The 17,726-nt window shown below is 39.6% G+C and overlaps 1 protein-coding gene across 6 annotated transcripts in view; it reads left to right on the top strand.

The window, feature by feature from the left end:
• MLLT10 (MLLT10 histone lysine methyltransferase DOT1L cofactor) overlaps positions 1–17,519 on the top strand; it is a 130,202-nt gene extending 112,683 nt beyond the window's left edge. For all 6 annotated transcript variants that reach the window (XM_072412744.1, XM_072412740.1, XM_072412739.1 and 3 more), the window contains 7 exons: positions 4,598–4,752; positions 8,761–8,949; positions 9,886–9,971; positions 10,464–10,813; positions 12,884–12,986; positions 13,271–13,483; positions 14,113–17,519. In XM_072412744.1, coding sequence (XP_072268845.1) covers positions 4,598–4,752; positions 8,761–8,949; positions 9,886–9,971; positions 10,464–10,813; positions 12,884–12,986; positions 13,271–13,483; positions 14,113–14,157 — 1,141 coding nt within the window. In that variant the 3' untranslated portion in view covers positions 14,158–17,519. The remainder of the gene's footprint in view (positions 1–4,597; positions 4,753–8,760; positions 8,950–9,885; positions 9,972–10,463; positions 10,814–12,883; positions 12,987–13,270; positions 13,484–14,112) is intronic.
• The last annotated feature ends 207 nt before the right edge of the window (positions 17,520–17,726 follow it).

Genomic DNA, 17,726 nt, shown 5'->3' with positions numbered 1-17,726 from the left:
GAGCAGAAAGTGTTTAGCCTTAGTCTGGGGCATCCATCTTGTGCAGCCAATAAAGGTAATGGAAGACAGGATGAACAGTATGCTTACTCAGCAATGAATGGCATCACATCAACAAATGCGCATCCAGAGATGGATCTGCCAGCCCAGGACAGTGTTTTCAGTGTCCCTGACATCCTCTTATAGCAAGCTAAATTTATGATCTGTCAGAAAGGACCACATACACTCAATAATGTGATGTTTTTAGGTTCTAGAAGCCTGAGAGGGAGCATATTATTGGTTGGTTTGGGCAAACACTCACATATCTGTATTTAGACTTTTTTCATAAGCAATGTACACACTTCAGATGATTCTCGACCGATACAAGTCGCAGGGCTTGTCTCGGACGATATTGTGACGTGTACAGAGGCTGTCTGACATCTTTCTTAGGTCCATCCTGGCAGATCCATGAACGACAGAAGACAAACTACCGCAATGAAAGTAAAAGGAGGAGAGCGCAGAAGAGAACGGCGCTGTATGTACGGAGCTTGTTCATTCATCTTTTATTCTTGTGTCGTTTGAAAGGATCTTTCCAACGACAAAAATTCAGCGTGTTTACGTAGCCTTAGTGTTCATAATTAATATTAGGCAATATAAGGTAAACTCTTTTTCCTTTCCTTCAAGTGGCACTAAAGTCCCACTGTGAATGCATGTACAGATCAGATTGTTGGTTGTCAGGCAAAAACCAGCTTTCCTTGTGTGTCTGGGATGAATGAACTCCAACGCGCATGCTTACTTCATCCTGTCCCAGCCAATCAAGGTGCTCGAACATCATCTCCAGGAACAAAAGAAGGAAGAAGATGGCTGTGCCCTGTAACAGAACAGGATTAGGTCAGTATAGCCAGGTTTAGTTCCAGTTTTAGTATTGTATAGGTCCCTGTTCTTTTCTGAAACTGCCTATTCTGAATTCACTACACAATCAAATATTTACAGTGTGCAGTAGAAGCTGCAGTAAGTCAGATAGACCCCCTCAGTTTTTTGCTTAATGGACAATTCAGCATTCTCTTTGCCTTCCTTCTCTCCCCTTGATCTGCCCCTATTGCAAAAACATGGTGATGATGTTGCTGGATGTAAAGTCAGGTATATATTGACAAAGGAGAGGTTTTACCGCAGAATTTCATTAGTATTTTGATAGGAAAAAAGAAGAACCACAAAAGCCAAAATAGCAGATTAAAAATTAGATTTAAGATAGAATTGTCAGAACCAAGAAATACAGGGATTGGCATTGCTGTCCCGTTATAAAATGCCAGCTGTCTGGATTCAATATTTAAGTCTTGCCAGTTGCATTTTACAGGTTTGTGACTCCAAGTACTGAAGGCAGAAGATAAACACGACAGCCAGGGAACTAACATTTTCAGCAGCGACATCTTCTATACTTTTCTTTATCATTTAACCTGTTTGCATTTGTGTGAAAAGGCCTGCTGGGATATTTCAAATACTTTTATCCAAAAATATCCAACTGGATCAAGACATCAAACAACCAAAAATGCTGCTCAGAAATTCCCGGCCGTAGGATGCCTTCATCCAGTTGGTTGACTTTTGTAATTGGATTCTGGGTGAATGCATTGGAAAATTTTCAGAAAATTGCAGCTTTTATGACCAACATAAGAGCACCTATACTTGGCAAGCAAAGAATTTGGATAAGGATCCGTCTCTGTAGCTCTTTCTATGGGAGTAATAATAATTCTCCAAGGCACTTGTTATGCATGAAGTGATTTTATAACCTGTTACCGGATCTCTCTGCTATGTATCGCTCCATTTGAAAGTTGGCCAAGTCGGAAAGTGTGTTTCGGAGAGTCCTGATGAAACAGTAATGGGTTCGCAGACATATACAGCATATTTATCGCCTCCGGTTCTTGGTGAGACTTCTCCTGGTCCAGGGCCATTCTTATTATGTATATCTGTTAGACATTTACATGAATTTGTCTTCACTACAGTCAGAATGTGAAACCGTTTAAAACCCTTTTGGATTTCTTACAGACACTCTCTATACACGAGTCGAGCATTTACTTTCTGCTGTCAGGTCCTTCCATCTGAATGATTATTCTTCTGATTATTGTAAATAGAAGCTTTCCTTGCTGGGCACAGGAGCATTTTCTGCATGTGAGGACTCGCTGACAGCAGTACTAATGTTGGAATATTTGGGGTGGGGGGACACGTTAAGCTTACTGTGTGTGTTTTTTCCATCAATGGGGTAATTAATCAAATAAATAAGTTTAAGAGGTGGGGGCAGGACTTTGCACGCTGTGAAAATAAAGTACTCTCTATTCAGCAACTCGAGCCTCTTCCCCGTGGATCTGAATTCTGTCTCCTTAGAAGTGCTCGTCCATCACGGTCGCAGCAATTCATCTGAGGGCCCCAGATTCCTTGTAGCCAGCCTGCGATCATAAGTCAGACTGACTAGCAGTCCCAGGGAGAATACTTTGCATTTGTTTTTCAATATGGGGATTCTCCTGTGAAGGAGCTCGGCTGACAGTTGAAAGACTGATCACAGCTTTTTAATCCCGTGTACATTTTTTAGGGAAATTGTATCTCGCTCGGGAGACGGGGGGGGGTCAGTCTCCGGGCCCATTAGGTGATGCACAGCGAGGGACACCTGCTCTCTGCCAAGCTCTGCTTTCAATGTTAAAGGTCTGTTTTGCATGTATGGTAATGTCAGGATCCGGACAATTATCAGCCTTTCGTCCTGGAAAACCACCAACGTTCCGCATTCTTTCACACAGTTAAGGTTTGTGTTGGTATAGGATTTTACTTGTTTCCTTTTCTTTCATGTTTCGTGCAGAGGGTTCAAATATTATGGGAAATTGGAGGAGACGAACGATCCTGTGTTGTAATTGTTAGAATATTACTCAATAAACAATATGTCATCACACATGAAGGATATTTGTCAGCAGATGCTTAGCCTGACTTTTTTGTTTTTAAACATGAATTGCTTTCTGTTCTGTGATGCTCCGATGGCTGTACTGCAAATCCTAAAAACAACTGCAGTACATTTAATCTCTTTGCAAGTTCTTGTCAAAGAATATCCAAACAAAAATGTAGTATGTTGCAGCTTTATGGAACTTTAGTTTTTCCCTTATTTTTTCCCACTGTTTTTCCCTTTATTTTCACATGGTGAAACATCCTTTGCACACTGACTAACTGCACAGGATCTTGCAATCAAAAAGTGATTACTCTAGGTATCTGTTTTGATTTGGACTATAAACCCTCTTCCCATCTCCTCTTTGCTCCCTTCTAATACCTGTGCTGTAGAAGTACACATAAGATAACATATAAATCTTGTATTACACAGTAAGGAAAGCTTCCTGCCCTGCTAACCCTGTGTTGCAGAGCTTTGTAAATCTCAGTACTGGGTGGGTAGAAATACAAATCATATGATTGGAAAAACAACTGCTGTATTTCCATTTTGTTTATGTTTTAGCAGTTTGCCCGGTGTTTAGCTTTAACTTCTAGATCTTATGTTTTTTTTTTTTCCTACTCTCAACATTTTAGTTTATTGGTTAGTTGGGGATATTTTTAGACCCTTCAGTTTCCTCCCCAGAGTTTTTAATCTGGGTGGGAAGCCCCTGGATTGTAACCACTCAGGTGTTTGTGTGGTTACTGAAAAGTGCCAGGCGGTGCACCCGGCTAAAAGGGTCTGGGGGGAACACTGCACTCTCATGGTAATAAACTTGTAATGGAAGTAAAAGCTTCATGATCTAAACTACACTAATATATGTGCTTTCATTTCATATATGTACTATATTTTTTTAGGGAGCGTTAACCTGGAAATCTGAATGTATTTTTATTGAGGGTTTTTTTTCAATTAAAGAAACACTAGTAAGTAATACAAACAAGAACAAAGCAAGCAACATTGCATAAGTGCATAAATAAATTCAAGGCAGTGTACACTGGTCGTAACCCGTATAACATGACTCTTCAGAATATAAACATTTATTTACAAAAACATGGTAGTCGTTATATATGTCATTATCATTTAGCTCTCAATTGTTGAGCTAGTTTCTGCATGAGCTGGTGATTACGTTCTGTCATATTCAAAACCAGAGGTCAAAAAGAAAAGAAACACAACAGAGAAAAAAATACACAAAAAACAAGAATACAAAATAGTTATTGTAGACCATAAGTTCATAACACAAATGGATGAGTTGGGGGGAGGGGGGGTGGCATTAGATCCAGTCCACCTCCATAACATTGTCTATGGATTGTGGCCGGATATCCATGCCGTTCTTTACAACAATTGTGGTCTAAAGCAGGCTACCCGTTTCTGTGCATTATAGGAATTCTTTTATGTGCACATCAAAATAAAAAAAAAATCCTCCCCATCAATCAATATTCTGGTATTTCCACTTCTAATATTTTTAAATGTCAAGTCTCTCATACAAATTGGCTTCTTATATATGTAAAAAAAACAAACAAATAAAAAAACAAATATGCATATGAATTTGTAAATTGTTTAGGATATACATACAATGTAAAGATTAGAAGATGTGAACATTCTGATTTTGTTTGCTAATCTGAAATAAAATATATATTTCTTTATATCTTTGTTTTCTCCCGGTAGGTCTCCTCTGAATAGCCTTTCAGCACGATATGAACAGCCAGGATCTGGTAGCGGAGACGGAGTTCCTTCGGCAGTAACCAGTATAGAACAGCTGCTGGAGAGGCAGTGGAATGAAGGACAGCAGTTCTTACAGGAACAGAGCACCACTAGTGATAGTAAGTGTGGTCCATATGCCAGAAATCAAATGAACCAATCCATGATGGCTGAACTGGCATAGCATATATTTTAGGGTGAATTCTGTGTATTGAAATATTTTTTTTTCTTGCACAAGGTGCGTTTTGCAAACCAAAATGTAAGCTTTTAATAATATTTTTGACGTCATTACCAGGTGGCGCGTGTCCAGACATTTAATTTAATTTAACGCTTTTAATTCCACCTCATATGGTATGATACATTTGTAATGATGAATAAAATGGGAAAAAAATGGGATTTTGGAACCCTATCCCAGGCTTTAGTACCTACATCTTCCCCAGATCACTTTTATTGTTGCATTATGAAGTACTATAAATATATAGGAGACTGCTTAAACTTCTAGTTTGGACTCCCTTTACATGCCAGCGAGCCATCATCAAACATTTCCAGGCCCCATACTAGGTAGACATCCTGGGCCCTTCTCCCGTGTCCAAAATTCCAGCAATGACAAGTCAAGCTTTTTAGATTGGTGCCCAGTACAGCACTACCCATTGTACCCCCCACCTCTTGATGGTAGCCCTGAATGTCAATAGGTTATACCTTGTTTTAGGTTCTAGTTAGTAGCTTTTCTAAAGGGGAAGGTATCTGAATGACTGTAATCTTTTACATACAAGGGTATATATGCCCACTCATTACTAGAAGAAACACAAACAGCAGTGCAGTGAAAGCGGACATAATTGTACATAATGTCCTGGACCCAGCTATATCTTTAGGATATGATGAGCACCAGGCTAAAAGCTGCCCTAATAATTGAACTTTGTGGTGGTCACATGAATAGTGTATGAGAATCACAGTACTTGGAATCATGTTTTTTTTTTTTTGTTTACAATAAAATAAAATTAAATAATTTTATCCTATTACATAGCACTGTCACCATTCAGAATATTCACTGTCGGCTAGGCTTCCGGCAAAGTATATATATATATATATATATATATATATATATATATATATATATACTTTGCCGGAAGCCCATTTGTTTGTGGATTGCAGGCACCAGACAGAGCATCCATCGGAAACCTAAATGTCACTGCCGTGATCTAATGGGCAACCTGTAAGCCTTTTCACTTATTAGGGGGGAAATAAATCTATATACATATACCCAAATGCCATGTATTTTAAAAATCTTACATATTGCTTTTTTTTTAAACTACAGAGTTGTTTAAAAAAAGGACCAACTTTAAACTAAGCATCAATGCAGACTAAGTTGAAAAGAGGTCAACCCCAAGATGTCCCAATATAGATATTCTGGAAAAAGAAGCTCATTTTGAAAAATATGGATGTCAGATATAAATAGTATCCTCACAGGATTCTAATTGTGAAAAAAATCATGCAGGGATAATCCTTTAAACATAAGACAGGGCCATCCTGCATCTCATTTGGTCACTCTAATGGCCCCTTTGTATATGAAGGTCAAGCCAAGTCCTTGTGAAATTACCAGATGTGACTATTCCTGATGGAGTTTTCTCTACCAGATTAGAAATCACAAAAACAAAAGGAATTTCATTACATATTGTATGATGTTCAACAAGCAAGCTTGGAGCAGCAAAACATTTATTACCATAACATTCCAAATCTTCAGCTTTCCAGGCAGGAAATAGGCATTCAGCAAGAAAGCCTTTGTATCCCGAGTCCTGTCAATAATCCCATTTCTGGTGTCTGGAATGAAAAAAGCTGTGGAATTGGGACACTGTGTCTCGTATAGGTGTACAGAATAAAATCTTCTGTAAACCGGGTTTGGTGCCATCCATATTAGCTGGTTTTGTAGTGTTAGTGAGACAAAAGGTATATTTTACCCCTCAGACAGTTGCAGGAGGGAGACCTGCACATTCTATTACATTTGGGGTCTATTTTTGGAAGTCTGTCTGTGAACATTCACAGTCTGAGACAATAAGGGTCATGAGGGAAGGAAGGGAAGGGCCCTGGCTGCACCTTGAGATAATCATTTAATCCAGCTTTCAGACACTTCACTTATTACAGCCTACAGAGGATTTCAAATGATAGTCTATATTCCCACCACAGATCTTCCTAAGGAAACTTTCCTAACCTGTAAATGAGTGACAAGTTAAAGTGGAATGAAGTCAAAAAATAAAGTCTTGCAGTGCTATAGGGAACATTTTGAAATACTAATTGGGTCTCAAAAACTTTGCAAAAAGAACAATTTGTAATTGAAATTCTTTAAAAGAGAAATGCACTTCCTGGTGCCTAGTGGTAAAGATGCCTAGGCATTCATGTGCACTAAGACTTTCTGCCTTTGCCTCCTAATCTCATGATATTAGGAATAAAATTTAGTTAGATCACTACTGTGCAAACACAAATCCCCATAGTGAAATCTCTGAGTTGAGAAGGTCTTCGCCAAGATCGCTTCTGCTACACAGAGACATTGTTCAAAACAAGACATGGTAAGTCTCTAAAGCCGAACTAAACCCAACATTCCCTCGCAGGACCCGCCATAGTATTTTTTGCTTAGCTTCCTCCTTGCAATCTTCTGCCAAATTGATGCCAGGATGGCGTAACTCCCATGCAGTTGTGTAGAAGTTCTTTCATTCCCCGCACGTACAGAGGAAGCTGAAGATCCTGCTAACCAAAGCTGACACTGTGCATGCGCAGCTCAGATTTCTTTCCTGAAACCTGGAGCAATCAGGCAGATAGAAGAGATTATTGCAGAAGGAACATCGCCTGTCCTTTTCTGCAATATTCACCTGCCTGATCATCTATTCTTGAAAATGAATAAAAAAGAAAAAAAATAATTCTCTAGGTACACATTAATGGCTGAATGACACTTTGGCATTGAGTCATATTTCAAGCACAAATTATCACACTTCTAATTGGCTTCACTTAGTTTCTATGATGCTCCTTATACTTGGAGTATTTAGTTTTGCTTCACTTTGTGTAAATGAAATGTACTTTGTTTTTATGCTTTTGATGCATTCATGTCATTGCTTAGGAACAAATCTCTGAGGAGACACCCTTTTTGGCATGATAATTTTCCTTTTGAAGTGTGTTTTACAGACATTTTCTTGTTGTTTTACCAAGAGGACCTATGAAGCATACATAGAGTAATTGGAGACAATAAAGGGAACCCGGACAGAGGGCTCCCTATAGAGTAAATCCTTTCCTTTTGCTGGCTGTCTCATGCCTTGTTCTGGATGGTGTCTGTCTGAAGGCAGCCATCTTGGTGAAGGCAAAGTTTTGCTTTCTTGATTCAGCAAACCTGGAATGGATTTCTTCAAAGTAATTTTCCTTTGCTAGCAACTGTTTTAAATCCTGGCCCAGATCCATTCCAGATTTGCTGGATCACCCAGCTTCACTGATGATGATAGTGTATCCTCTCCAGCCTTGGAGAGCTTTAATAAATCACGCCCAAAGTGTTTTGTTCTATGGAGACAGGAAAGATGGGGGAGATGGGAAATGAGATGAGTGGCACCTGGTGCTTCCCTCTATTGGAGTGAATATCAGTTGTTCCAGATAAGTTGCTCAATAACTCATTGTGGTGACTTGATGTATGTCACCAGAGGGCCACTGTACACATGTCAGACTTTCACCTGAGGAGCATGACCATTCATCTTGGTGACTGCTATCTGACACGCCTTTGCTTTACGTTCTGTATCTATACCACAGTACCCCGTCCCTCTTTAATTCTCCATAACATGGTGGTTTGGTTAAAGGTCTACAGTCCACTGAGTTAACCAAGAACAACATAACTGATATTACAGATCATTCCCAGCCCACAAGATTTCCAGTAGGATCAACGGGTGTTTTTAATAAATAGATATATGAAAACACATACCAGTACAGATTAAAGTTAAATATTGGTGTTTATATAGGATTTGAATAAAAAAAGGTTTACTGTTTTAATAAAAAAAAAAAAAATATTTAGTATTTTTTGCCTTTCTACAGATTGTCACTGTAAGGAATGTGAGCTGATTTCTGGGAAGATAATAAATGACCATTGTTTTTCCTGCTGTCAGTTTTAGGTATGCTGAAATCTCTTCACCAATTGCAAGTGGAGAACCGGCGCCTGGAGGAGCAAATAAAAAATCTGAATGCCAAAAAAGAGCGCCTTCAGCTTCTCAATGCCCAGCTGTCTGTTCCCTTCCCAACCATTGCCTCCAACCCAATCTCCTCTCCCCATGTGCACCCATACCCATTACAGAACGGTAAGGACGCTTCTGACTTGTGCGTTGTTTAACCTTCAGTTGCAGATTCAAATTTCCTGCGGGAACTGTTTTGTTTTTCTGGGATTTCTACACTTCTGCTGTCTACATTGTTTTTATAAATGTTGAAGTTTTCTCAATAATTTTTAAACCTCTGTTGGAATCTTATAGAATTTATAGAAAACCCCATCTTTCACACATTTATCAACCGATGGAACTTGGAAATTTTATGTTGAGACTTTTGCAATAAAGGGTCTTTACTAAACTTCTGTTATGGCTTTTTATACTTTTTCGGAATACAATTCCCAATTACATTGGCATCTCTGGCTGTGACTTGGTATGCATAAACCTTCTCTGAAACATGCCAGCTCCTAATCCTGGAAAAGGAAAGGGATGCCATGTCGGTTTTATTACCAATGTACCATAAACTTTTATGTACTTCCGCATGTTTGGAAATAAATCTCTTTGAAACTTTTTACTTGGACAAAACCCTTAAAGTTGTAAAAAAAACTACTTTGGACTTCATCGTTTATTCCTCTGTGTGTTATATTGTTACTGTTAATGTTACAAGTAACATTAACATTGGCATTGTTATTTGCATACCCCCTGTAGAGTTCTGATGATCTGCTATCCAAGTGGGCTAAGCTGCAATAATATAATCAATATATAATGGTGGTTGATGGGGCCGTGTAGGTATTGAATATTGATTGACGTTTAATTTTCTAGCATGTGTCATGATGCATTGCTCATTCTGCCAGTAGCTCCATTTTAGTTTTAAATCATTTGTTTAGTGCAGTTGTAATAAAGTTATAAGTTATCCTAAAACTCTTTGACTCATTTCATTCCTACGCTATAAAAAAATGTTGGGTGGAGCTGGGTATTGACGCTCATGTTTTTTTATTGATATAATACTAGATGATATGTTTGCCTTTTTTGTAGCATCAAACACAGATTCGCTGAGCCTCAGTAAAAGCCCGCACTTGGGAAATTTCCAGATGGAAAATGCTCATCAGGCCACACATTGGGTATGTTGCTGGAAATCAAGTCCTAATTTTGTGTTTTGAAATCCAGGATTTCATGGAAGTGCAGTTCTGACACTTCTTGGAGTGTTGAATGTTTGGTTGCTTGTTTATGCTCTGTGGTTCAGTTCCTTGCCCCTACATCACTACTTTGTCTTGTGGTGATGTAAGCACCACCTATATCAGAATTGTTATTAGGCTCTTGCAGTTCCTTATATAGAGAATAGAGCTTTGACTGGTAGAGAGAAGCAGCACAAGGAGCCAATTCATTTTTCTGCCATTCTCATGACAAGTGAAGTGCTAATAGGAGTTGAGAGCATGGTGACAGAGATATGAACTTCCATCCACAATCACAGGCTGGGGGAGGCTATATATATATATAGTCATGGTAAACATAGCCTAACATTTTTGATTTCTGTTGATAGTTCTCCAAATATTCTGCACAAAAAGTGATCAGTCTGAAATAGATGTAGCCTTACTATTGATTTTGTCTTCCAGGATCTCACCTCAAGTGGGCACAGCACCAGCAGCTCCTCATCACTCTCCACTCCACCCCCTGATGGCCAGAGTCCTGCCCAGCAAGTCCAGGGCATCCAAAGAATCAATGGTGTGACTATGGGAACACTAAACAGTGGCATTCAAACAGTGACACCAGCTCTTCCTGCAGTGCCGGGAGTGAGTGCAATAATTGGAGCGTTGCCGGCAAATCAGTTGGCAATTAATGGTATTGTCGGGGCTCTAAATGGAGTGATCCAAACTCCAGCTACACTGCCCCAACCCACTGGCCTTACTCATGGGACAATATTACCTAATGTTACACATCCTATTTCTTCCACACTAACAAATAGGTAAGTAGTTCATAGGAAACAATTAAAATGGCAGTTTATTGCCTATTTAGTAAATGTCAATATTATTTTTATTATTAATAAACTGTATTTATATAGCGCCAACATATTACGCAGCTCTGTACATTTATAGGTCATTGACTGTAAGTTGGAAGCTGAAAGCTTTATTCAATTAAAACAATTGAGACAGGGCAGGGAGGTGCCAGATTTGTTCATATTTACTTGTTGGGGGTTGATGGGCTATCAGTTGAGCTAGGTGGGTCAATATTTCAGAAGGAGACAGGCAATGTCCCTTCCGCCATAATCCTTACGTAACTGCCTGATCACTCTGTGGAGCAGACAAAATAAAAATAAAAACTTAGCAGTGCTTGGTGTGATTCCAGGATACCTGGGAATCCTGGCTTCCCCTGAACTTGCCAAGACTGTATGAATGTTATGTCATCCAGGCCTGGCTAATCAAGATAGAGGAAAGAAAAAAGATGGCGTTACACTGCAACAGAACCGGGGCAGGAGAGTATAGCGGGTTTTAGAGAGATCATATTGTAACGTCCTTTCCGAATGATATGGTGGAACAGACTCTATTTGTTTCTTGAGCGCTCGCCCATTTCATACTCTTCAAATGTAGACCATCTGACATTTTTGATGCTCTCTGTGTTTGACCAAGTTCCCCTTTGTTATAGCTAATGCTGTACAGAGATTTCCCATTATTACCCGTGATTAATTACTAGTTATCAATACATATGCAGTTAGATGTGGTAGTGATGAGTTTGGAGAAATTTGCTTCTGTATTGTTCTGCAAGAATAGTGATAGACAGCAATTCATTTTAGACAATTGTGGTGATATTAGCAAAAATCACCCATGGGTTCCCAGATTAGAAAATGGATGTTTTTCTTTATCACAACACAACTACATTGCAGTACATTGTAACCCACTAAAATGAGTTGTGGTGTGCTGTGTCAGAAGAAAGGTACGGTTACATTTATTTTCTTTTCCAATCTGTTGTGTTGGCAGCCTGGTAAAATAAACGGGAGCAGTCTACCACTGTGCCCCAAAGTATGGTTATGTGTTTTGAGTCACATTCAAACTTCTAAGTCTGGTCTGAATTTGATTTTGAGAAATGTCTTAAGTTGTCAGATTCACTAGAAACTATTTGTTTCCGATCTTTTGTGAACAACTGATAAATAAAAGAATGCTGTGCACCCAGCACCGTTTTGCTGTAAGAAGCAAAGTAAGAAGGGCAGGACATGCGAATGCCACCCTGCTGTGCTCTCCTTAAAAACCCCAATGTTTTGCCTTATAGGTTTTTTACTAAGCTGCCACATTGGATTGCTGAACAACATCAGGGGTAGGGGACTATCAGACAGGATAGTCTATCTCAGGTGACAATTATTTGATGTCAGTATGTAGTTTTAGTCCTGGGATTTCCCTACATTTAGGTTTCTGTCTGAGAGAAATAGATTGAGTGTGCAGTAGGTGTGTTTGGGAATCCCTCACCTTAAACAAGCAGAGATTGATTCTTAGATTACCAACAATAGAGGGGGGGGAGGATTGGAGTAGCAATGATTGAAGACCAGATCAGCTAGGCCATGTTTCCTGCATGCATCTCAGTGTTTTACTTTACAGTTTTATGAAAAGTGACACTGAACACTGCTCAGTGTTCTTCTGTGCTGGAGGCTCTGACATGAGGAAGAAAAGCCCTGCCTCTACAAACATGGCCTCCCCAGCACAGGAACACTGGTAAGTCAGCAATGGGGAAACACCAAAATTGAAGGGGATCACAGAGAATACAGATGAGTAATTTTTTCCCTCTGCCTCTCCCTTTTTTAGGGCAAAGCTTCATTTCCCCTTTTATTGTGTATTTGTTGCCTAAATTATTTTGTATCTGACCACATAATATATCTATCATTTCAAACTGAATCAGTTTAAAAAAAAAAAAAAGAACTACAAGGTTGTCTGCATGTATGTCTGTAGGCTCATGGGTAGGTCTGATGCTTGTGCTACCGCTTCTGTTCTATGCAGATGTGAACCTGATTGATGCGCGGATAACAGACATTTACCTTTTCTTGTTGTAGTGCCTCAGGATTAGGACTTCTCTCTGATCAGCAGAGACAGCTCCTTCTTCACCAACAACACCAGCAGTTCCAGCAACTCCTGAGTTCCCAGCAGCTCACCCCTGTAAGTAACTAGATGACAAGATATTTATGGAAACATGACTAGGATTTAAAATAATTCTGTTAGCTTGCACCTGAAATATGTAACCCAGTTTTCATAATTGTCAAAAGGTGTTAAAAATTAGCAATGACGGCTCCCCTTTATATCTGCCCAGACAGGTTCGTGTTTGTAGACTGCAAGTGAGCTCCGGCCACCCCAATATCTTCACCATTATTAGTTAGCAATGCTAATGACTGTAAAACTTTGTTTATATGTGTTAATCAACTTCCTTTTGTGTCTATCCCCAGGAACAGCATCATGCTTTGCTGTATCAGCTTATGCAGCACCACCAACACCCACAACAACACCATCAACCTGAACTGCAGCAACTCCAACTCCCTGCCACAGCACAGCTACCACTGAACAACCTTCTGGCTGGAGCACAGGCCACCTCCCTCCATTCCACCGCCACTAACCCTTTTCTAGCCATGCACACTGACAGCACAGCCCAAAAAGTGGCGGTAAGTGTCCATTACATCATGAAATAACATAAAACTGTTTTTGTAACATATCGGACCATAGACACATAGGGTTCACTCTGCCAAAAAGGTTTGCGTACAGCCAAGGCTTTTTTTGTGAATAGAGCACTACAGATCACAACTTGTAGACACTAGTGACTCCCAGCACAGAATGTGGGTGGGCATTTTTTGGTCTAATAGTTACTAATTTGGAGTGATGAGATGCTCATTTTCAATTTCAGTAGGCTTCTCAATAGGGGTTGGGGGTACTAAAAGGTTCAGATAAAAGAATAGGTTTACCTGGGGTACCAAGTGCTTAAAGTTCTGCACCCAGATTTACTATATTGGCTTCTGGCACCTCAAAGAATTGTACTGTTAGTTGTGCAGGTTACCTATGAGCCAGCTTCCTCAATGTGAAGTGAATCTTTGCTATCACTTTGCCTCTCTATACCTGGAAGTACCTCCGAGCTGAGATGCAGGGAAGAGAAGGAATGGCCTTACTTAACATAAATGCTGCTTGATGAACTAAAGCAAACTGGTTATTTTGTATTTGAGCTAAGATTGTTGATTTTATTATAATAACTTTATATAATATATGCAGTATAGTTAGTAACTATTTTCTTTCTCTCCAGAGGCTTGGTGATAAACCAGGACCAGTTATGCAAGATAAGAGTTGATATGGAGAAAGCCAGACGCTTTACACCTCCACCTGGCACTTGGCTCCTTACAGACGTCTTCCTTGAAGTAGCAAAGAAACAATGCAAACGGAGACAAAATGACTTCACCTTCCTCCAAGACCAGGTGGACACTCAACACGTATGATGTGGTTTCGTGAGGGATTGATAAAGCGTTTCAGGGCTTTAGATATTTATTGGTTTTAAATGTTGCTTTGTTGCACTGAAATGCGACTGTATACATTTGGAGAAAGGTAAAAACACTGTTAGTATGGGGGAAATCCAGGATGTTTGCTTACTGGTACATTGGTGCAATGCCTACCCAAACAGTAAGTTCTTGCCACTGGTTACCTTAGGGTATTAGGAAAAAAACAATTGTTCAGATCTGCGTCCCAGCAGTTCTCCTTCCAATTAACCTGGAAAAGACAGGTTGATGTGGGGCAGCACCATTTTATTCCAATAAAAGTGCCTGTTGCTGAAGTCTGAGGCGAGACAGCAAACACGCAGTCACATTGCACTCGTGGCTCGGTATGTCTGCAATGCCAATAATGGCGGCTGTGCTTCATGTTATTTATTTCTGAATAACTGAGATATGCAAACTTGTGTATTCCTGACGCTTTGTGTTTCTTATGTTGCCACAGTTTTGTTTTTCTGCTCAATACTAAAACTGCCTTTAAAAAAAAAGCGGGGAATGTTTCCTAAAATATTGGTGACTTAGTCCTACCGAGATGCTTCCTTCAGGTTCTTCCACCTTAGTGGTTCTCCACTAAAACACATCACTGGATTAAAGTTACTTGGAGTGGAAATCTGGACGTTTACCCTTTTCCCTGCTTTCATGGTTGGCTGTGGGGTTTTTACAAACCTCTTATCATTCTTCTGTTGTATTGGGTTGCCAATCAAATTTAGACATCAATACAAAGGCCCTGCTAATGTTTAGGAGGGTAGGTAGGACCCTTCACTTTAATACACTGACAGTTTACTATGTATATATAGGTTATGTACATTTATTTTGTGTTAGAGGACATTCCCTTTAAGTACTGATTTAAAAAGAAAAAACAAAAAATGTCACTTTTACCTTATCTCATGGTATTTGGCACCGCTACTGGTATTTCCAAAAAAACATTTAGAACCCAAATAGATCATTGCTTGGAGTTCAAAGAACAAATGTTTCCATTTTAAAGGTGCAAATCAAGCTGTGTCCTGCCTGGCTGAAAGTTCCCAGGAGTCAAAGAGACAGAATGCCTATAAATATCTGCATTTTCGGAACCTTTTTTTATTCCACATGGAATGAATGGAAGCACAAATTTCATGGTCTCCTAAAGATTGCTAGCTAGATCTAAAGGTTTCCCCACCACTGAAGTGTACACAATAGAATTATAGCAGTAGGCACTTCTCGTATATTTCTTCCACTTATTTTCATCAACTTTACCACTAAGAGACCAGCATGGAGCCTGACCACCAACTGTATGTAGTGAAACCTTGCAGAGGAAATGGTGAGTGACATCCAGGAATATTAGAACCCCCGCCAAGGTCCCTACAAGCAGATTGCCCTTCATCACATACATTGCTATCTTTATAACATTAAAGTCCCATATATTTATCACCTATATAGGGGAGCAGTTGGTGGAACCAATATTAAGCCTAGCAGGGGGGACACTGATATTGTCAGCTGGCTGCTTCTTTGATGTATTGGTCAAGCTCATGAAATATTTGCTTTCAGTATATACAAATGACAGGTGTTTTTTATGACTCCTATCCACATGTACTGGATACCCAAGCCTTTAGTACCTCATGTCCTGAATATGGCCGGTGCCGGGGAGGAACAACCCCACCCAGAGTGTGCAATCTGAATGAACATGGCTGGATGTTGTAGTTCATGTTGCTTTAGACAAAGTTAAAAAACACTTTGTAATTCAATTTGTGTATCAGAGGTGTGAGGGATATCCTCCAGGTCTCTTAATTTCTATTCTGTATATCACTGACTAAATCCCTTTGGAGGTTTTAGTTTCCCCAGACCATGAAAGACGTGTAGCACCCTTGCAGAAATCACGCAGACTGTCCGTGTTATAGCGCAGAGCCCTGTGGTAAGAAGTATAGAATCCAGGAAAAGGCTTTTCCTGAACATAGACCTAACATATTAATCTGGACATAGACTTAGAATAATGATCCGAGCATCACTTTACAATGTATCCGTGCATGTTCAATACTACAAAACGCATGCTTTCCATTAAATTAACCCAACACACCTTCTACCCCAGAGCCACTGATAATATATATCAGTGTAAGCTTTGTCCTTGTTCTTTCAACAATGTTCTGCTTTCCCTTCAAACTAATAATGAGACAATGTTTTAGGTGAAACTGTCCTTTGCCATATATTGCTCCTTTCCATCATTCATAACATTGCAGGGTCGGCAGGTGGGTGGCTGTTTATCAGTGATCTGCCTCTATTGCCCAAGCCACTCTCCATTGAAATGCCCATTACCAGTTACCATTTGCAGAACTCTTCATGGTCCAAAATCTATCTGCTCTTACAAGTACCGGCCCATTCATATGATAGATCTTTTCACACATGAGCAGGTTCCAGAAGGGAGATAAACAGATGGTGGTTAATCACTAACGTGAAGCCTAAGAATAATATTTCCCGGGCTGTTTGGGTTTTAATCTGTTTTCCATTGGGCATAGAGGACACTTGAAATGTCTTCCCTGGCGTCATGGAACAAAACAAGAGACGATGATATGCTGTTATCTCTGCGCTGCCCTGCGCTGTCATATTTGTCAGGAAGGAGGAGTTTTGCTTTAGGTTTCTTTTTTTAAATTTTAGTTTTGAGTAGAGTCATTAAAAACCTGCAGCCCTGCTTCCCAACGTCGTACGGAAAGGCTGCAGCTACTGGTGAAAAAATTTCTGATGCGTTGTTAAATGTTTGCATTATTAATGGTAATGGAGAAGCAGACCCCGATGTAATCTGACCTCCACTGTGCGTCTGACCGAGAGAACACAACCCTCCACAGTCCTTACCTCATTCTGTACATAAGCTTTTGTGAATCTCTTATTTGTATTGTTTAAGAAAAAAAAATAATTCATATGGAAACAATATTTTGGTTTGTAATATTTCTAATCGGCAGATAAAAAAAATCAAATTAAAATTAATTTATTTTTATATTTTCAGGGGGAGGGGGGTTTAAAACCTTGCTAAATGATTTTTTACGCACTCTTATGTACAAAGGGGCGGCAGAGTGGTTCAGTTTTGTAATGTTACTGATTTACTTCAACACATCGGTGTGTGCTTAAATATACCTAGATGTTCAAATTCCATGTGTATTGATACAAATGTACAGATGCATTGAGAATAAATTTTAATAATGTATCCTAGGACGTTTGTTGGTTTTCTTTCTTTGCTAAATAAAATATGTTCTCAAGGTTGTTCGTTTTTTCAGCTGGTACCACCGATGTTTACTGCGTGTCTGCGCCTCTTATCATCCCCGGGAATGTCTTCCTGCTCCTATGAAGCTTTGCTATCCCACGTGTGTTCAGTGCGTAATGTAGTCTGTGCGGAGGGGTGAAAATAGCTGAT

The sequence above is a fragment of the Pyxicephalus adspersus genome, chromosome 5 (genome assembly GCF_032062135.1).
Source record: "Pyxicephalus adspersus chromosome 5, UCB_Pads_2.0, whole genome shotgun sequence".
Lineage (NCBI taxonomy): Eukaryota > Metazoa > Chordata > Amphibia > Anura > Pyxicephalidae > Pyxicephalus > Pyxicephalus adspersus.
This window is presented reverse-complemented; position numbering and strand designations above follow the sequence as displayed.